Genomic DNA, 5,154 nt, shown 5'->3' with positions numbered 1-5,154 from the left:
TAATGAAAGACCTCGGTTAAGCTGCTTATATATTGGGCATTAAGATCTATAGAGATAGATCAAGACGCTTAATTAGACTTTCACAAAACACATACCTTGAGAAAGTTTTGAAGAAGTTCAAAATGGATCAACCAAAGAAAGGGTTCTTGCCTGTGTTACAAGGTGTGAAGTTGAGTAAGACTCAATGCCCGACCACTGCAGAAGATAGAGAAAAAATGAAATATGTTCCCTATGCTTCAGCCATAGGCTCTATCATGTATGCAATGCTGTGTACCAGACTTGATGTGTGCCTTGCTATAAGTCTAGCAGGGAGGTATCAAAGTAATCTAGGAGTGGATCACTGGATATCGGTCAAGAACATCCTGAAGTACCTGAAAAGGACTAAGAATATGTTTCTCGTTTATGGAGGTGACAAAGAGCTCATCGTAAATGGTTACGTTGATGCAAGCTTTGACACTGATCCGGACGATTCTAAATCACAAATCGGATACGTGTTTACATTGAACGATGGAGCTGTCAGTTGGTGCAGTTCTAAACAAAGCGTCGTGGCGGGATCTATGTGTGAAGCGGAGTACATAGCTGCTTTGGAAGCAGCAAATGAAGGAGTCTGGATGAAGGAGTTCATATTCGATCTAAGTGTCATACCTAGTATATCCGGTTCAATGAAAATCTTTTATGACAATACTGAAGCAATTGCCTTAGCGAAGAAATTCAGATTTCACAAGAGAACCAAATACGCATTATACCACAACATTTAATTGGGACAGTTAGCTGCAGGAAGAAATACAAGAACAAAGGCAAATTATCTACCGGGGATTTTACTACTACCGGTAGAAGTACTTAGTGGCAGTGGAACTGTAGGTACAAGGGCGCACGGACTGCTGGCAAGAATTTCCGTCCGTGAGGACACTTTGTCTGCCGCGAGAACTAAATTCACGGCCCACTATCTGCCGGGAGCGTCTGTTTGGCGGGAGACCGAAATAATTGGGCCTAAATGCGCGGGTAGCGCGCGTGGACCGCTCAAAGAAAAAAAAACAATTATAATCGTCGACCCAACCAGATCTTCCCCAAATCGAACCCTCGTCCACAATCCACATAGCCTCCTCCGCCGCCCCCGTCCGCCGCCCCCCTCCTCCGCCGACCTAGGCGACCCCCACCGGCGTCGATGGCGCCCGGTGCGGCGAGGTCGACGCCGCCTCCCTCTCCAGCACCAGACCCCAGGAGGGAAGGGAGCCCCCTTCATCGTGCTGCGAGCGTGGCGACCACAAGCACTAGAGGAAGCCGTGCTTCTTGCCTCCTCTGTCGTCTCAGGGTCGTCGTCCCACCACCAGGCTGTGGCGCGCACAGATCCCCATCACGGCATCCTCCACTCCGACGGCAGGAGCGGTGCGTGCTCCTCACTATGCTGGCACACCACGCTGCTCAGATGTCAGATCCGTCACGGTGGACTCGATACAGGTGTGCATTTCCTTACCAAAGGTGCGCACCTCTATTTTTCTGCTCTATTGGGAAGCTTACACCGAGCACACTACACGTGTATCCTCTTTCCTGTAGCCTTGCTCCAGATGTTTTTGGTTTCTTACAATTTTGTTGGCTGCTCGGAGGGGACGAGGCTGTTAGACTTTTTGGTATGAGTGAGTTCCCCTAACTTGTTGGGTCGATTTTTTGTTACTGCTACCCCAGATAGTCAGCGACCATGGCCACTGAACTTTTGTCTGTTCGCGAGCCTGGAGAGCTGACACTTTTCTTTTTTGTGCCTACCTTTGGCCACATTGTTTCTTAGCAAACATTCATAATCTAACATTATATGTATGATTTTCTGTTTTGCCTCTGCAGGGCAACTGGGCAAGAAGGAAGTAGAATGAGGCTGCACCCCTTGAAAGTAGAAGGAATCCTCTGCCCTAAGAAAGAACATGGAAAGAGCACTCTTGGGAAAAAGAAGTAAACTACAATCTTGCAAATGAACAAAGAAACAGAACCTTGCTCACAAAATTTCGCGTGAGTGGTAACATTTCTCTTCACACGTATAATCTGATTTTCAACACTTCAATTAGAAACTGCACGATTGGAGACACTGAGTCATCACATTGGCTAATACAAGTGATTTTTTTTCTCTAGAATACGCACAAGCATGTGTATCATATGTTAAATTGTTAATAGAAGAAAGAGGTGGAGAGCCCCATCCACGTTTTTACATCCACGGCCTTAGGCCCAAGGTTCACCACACGGATTACTCACGAACTACCCGCCCCGCCTATACAACCTAGCGAACAGCCCCGAGACCTCTCCACGCAAGAGTCCTGCTACATGCCATGCTAATACAAGTGATTTATTTGAGAGGAACACAAGTGACCTTTACCTTAGTTATGCCAGCTCTATTTTCTTTCAGAAAATCCTTTTTATGGATTGATGGTGGGACTTGGGAGCCACATATACATGCGTGGAGGCTTCTCTCTTTGCATAATTTTGTTCTAGATGCTTATACTTTTTTCCTCTTAACTGGGGGCTGTTTCAAAAAGGAAGCACCTCATGTGTAAAAATTGGCTGACCTGCCGTTTACTATTTACCATTTTCTATACAGCCTGAATGTACTGGAAGGAACAACATTTGTGAGTTTATAATCAGCTGTAGTAATCTTGCTATAGATATATACACACTGAAAGTCTGAAAACATGCTAGTAAAAGCTACTTGCTTTGAAAGCAGCACTATGGTTTATATTCAGTCAGAATGTAAATATTCAATATTGCTAGATGAACCATGCTCTCATTCAGACAATGGAGTGGGACTGCAATGCCATTGAATTGAGTGTAAATATTCAATTCTTTTATTTAAATTGTCAGTGAGAGGGAGAGACAGAGAGTTTGTTTCTGTAACACTAACACCACTTAGTTTGTTGAAATACTTTCCTAGAGCGATGTAAGTTCACATAGGTGCCATAATCCTTGCTTAAACTTTCATACTCTAGAATACAAAATAATATTTGTATGCTTTTGCAGTTTGCACTATAAGTGTTATTTCCAGGATAAAAAATTCTTCTACAACCAAACACGACTAATATATCTCTGATGTGTTCGATATAGATTTGTAGCTTGTATCATTTACGTATGGTATCCATTTTTTAATTTTATATGTATATAGGTTGTTCATTAACTGGTTGTTGCGCAAATTTGGGTATGGGCTGCTGCATTCTGTCGAGTTAAGATTGACCAAGTCTAGCTGAGTAGTAGACTAAAGAAATTATATTTACAATATTGCATTCTTTCAACTAAAAGGAGAAGTTTACTCAGTCAAATGCTCACTCATGCTAATTTGGAGGCTTAAAAACTCTATGACTCCTCTAACAATTAGAACGCTTACGAAGAGAATATGTAGGAGACATAGATGTATATGCGGAAGGACATTCAAGGATTCTTGTGTCATGCTAAGATCTATGTTTAGACATATCATGCTTCTATTTTTATGATCCAAAGGAGGAGAGACATGAACAATTATTTACAAAAGCTTAGCAGTATATATTGAACTGACATGGATACATGTTTCAGTATCAGGCCGATACAGATACGTAAATTTGTCATTTTAATAAAAGCGCCAATACGGGCACACATTTTTCAGCTTGTTTTATGCTAATACAGCTTGATCCATTGCAATCTCACTTAATGCATTAAGAGGACCAGAGGAGCCATCTGGAGGAGAGGATCAGAGGAGATGAGATTATGAGAGGAGAAACAAGAAGGCAGAAGAGGAAGTGAGGTTAGCTAAGGTGGTTGGCGGCTGAATGGCTCGGTGTACATACCTTGGTGGTTGTGCTGACCTCAACCATATAGCTGCCGCTAAGGATCTAAACATTCTAGTATTTTACACGAATTTGTGAAGTTCAACTTCTGAGTGTCGCGACTCATGACTAAACATTCAAGTTGTTAGCATAGCAAAACTCAATATGTCAAAATGAAACTACTCTTGCTTACTTGATCATTTCGAGTATGAATATGAAACAATGGTTATTTATGTCATGTTTATACATATCTTGAACTGTACTGGAAGGTATCAATGTTTGTGAATTCATACTCAGCAGCAATAATATTGCTATAGATACACAGGGGAAGTTTGAAAACATGCAGTAGAAATACATGGCAACTACCATATGTAGCTGTATGCTACTTGCTTTGAAAACATCACTATGATTTGCTTCTTTGCCTGCCAAATGATTATTATGCCAGTATGTATTTTCTATGTGATATTATGTCCATTTTTTTGTGCTGCAGTATAGATCATTTAACAAAGTTATTACCTTATAGCAGTTGTACCATCTTGTCTGTTCAGGTTGGCATCACCACTAGAAGATCTTCATAGTAACAACACAATCAAGTGAGGCGAGGTTAGTCTGATCTTCAGAGCATTGCAAGTTTGGTGACTCTTCTGCTGGAGACATGTGGCCCTCTTGGAGTAATGCAGATTCACAGGATAGTGCTGAGAATGGTATTCAAAAGACATCCCATGAATATGGTAATGTACTAATGTCATCCAACAAACGGCTGAGCAGAAAATGTGATAATGCCATTGTCTTATTGGACATGGTTGTAGCCATGAGTCAAGCTCAAACAGTTGGTGTAACTTAGTTGTAAATTATGTTAATTGATGTGGTTGGATGCTACTGAACAAATGTATGTTGAAATGTTGAAATTTTAGTATGAAAGTGTTTGGGGTGTGCTATTGAATCTCGAGTGAAATTTTGCACCAGGCCTGAACATCATTAAACTGGGGACATGTTGCCCAGAATAGCCTAGACTATTGGTGAAATAAAACGTGATGGCAGATTATCAGCCGGGTAAACTTGTGTGTGCTGGCAATGGAACTGCCGGTATGTATATTGTTCGGGGCAGATAAACTGCCGGGAAAATTTATCTGCCGGGAGAAGTTATTCCCGGCAGCCGTTCTCGTGGCAGTTCTATCTGCCGGGAGAAATTGACTCCCGGCAGTTTACCTGCCCTGTTAAGTGTGTTCTCCCGGCAGTTTACATGCCCTTGCGTTCGTGTTGTGGTGTAGTGACATCAAGAGACGCTTCAATTTCATCCGGGATCTAGTCCAGGTGGGAGATATAGAAATTTGCAAGATACATACGGATCTGAATGTTGCATACCCCTTGACTAAGCCTC

The 5,154-nt window shown here is 42.2% G+C and overlaps 1 protein-coding gene across 9 annotated transcripts; it reads left to right on the top strand.

The window, feature by feature from the left end:
• Positions 1-1,034: 1,034 nt before the first annotated feature.
• LOC125538428 (uncharacterized) lies at positions 1,035-4,716 on the top strand. 9 transcript variants are annotated; one of them, XR_015616848.1, is made up of 4 exons: positions 1,035-1,458; positions 1,555-1,634; positions 1,837-1,998; positions 3,668-4,716. XR_015616848.1 is itself a non-coding variant. In XM_048701682.2 (3 exons), the coding sequence occupies exons 1-3, from the start codon at positions 1,166-1,168 to the stop codon at positions 1,863-1,865; spliced, it is 402 nt and encodes a 133-aa protein (XP_048557639.1). In that variant the 5' UTR covers positions 1,035-1,165; the 3' UTR covers positions 1,866-4,716. The 9 variants fall into 9 exon arrangements, 2 of the variants coding, with proteins under 2 accessions (XP_048557639.1, XP_048557640.1); XR_007296342.2 differs by having other exon boundaries at positions 1,036-1,458; positions 4,322-4,716; XR_007296343.2 differs by having other exon boundaries at positions 1,038-1,458; positions 1,555-1,628; positions 4,322-4,716.
• The last annotated feature ends 438 nt before the right edge of the window (positions 4,717-5,154 follow it).

Source organism: Triticum urartu, chromosome 2A (assembly GCF_056163025.1).
Source record: "Triticum urartu cultivar PI428250 chromosome 2A, HENAU_Tu73, whole genome shotgun sequence".
Classification (NCBI taxonomy): domain Eukaryota; kingdom Viridiplantae; phylum Streptophyta; class Magnoliopsida; order Poales; family Poaceae; genus Triticum; species Triticum urartu.
Note: the sequence above shows the minus strand (reverse complement) of the source record. Positions and strands in the feature narration are given on the sequence as shown.

Excerpts from the sequence above, each read along its gene's own strand:
- LOC125538428 (XM_048701682.2), top strand. The coding sequence starts at position 1,166 with ATGGCGCCCGGTGCGGCGAGGTCGACGCCGCCTCCCTCTCCAGCACCA. Across the intron at positions 1,459-1,554 it reads TCACGGTGGACTCGATACAG|CCTTGCTCCAGATGTTTTTG; the intron begins GTGTGCATTTCC and ends TCTTTCCTGTAG. Across the intron at positions 1,635-1,836 it reads TGTTAGACTTTTTGGTATGA|GGCAACTGGGCAAGAAGGAA; the intron begins GTGAGTTCCCCT and ends TTGCCTCTGCAG.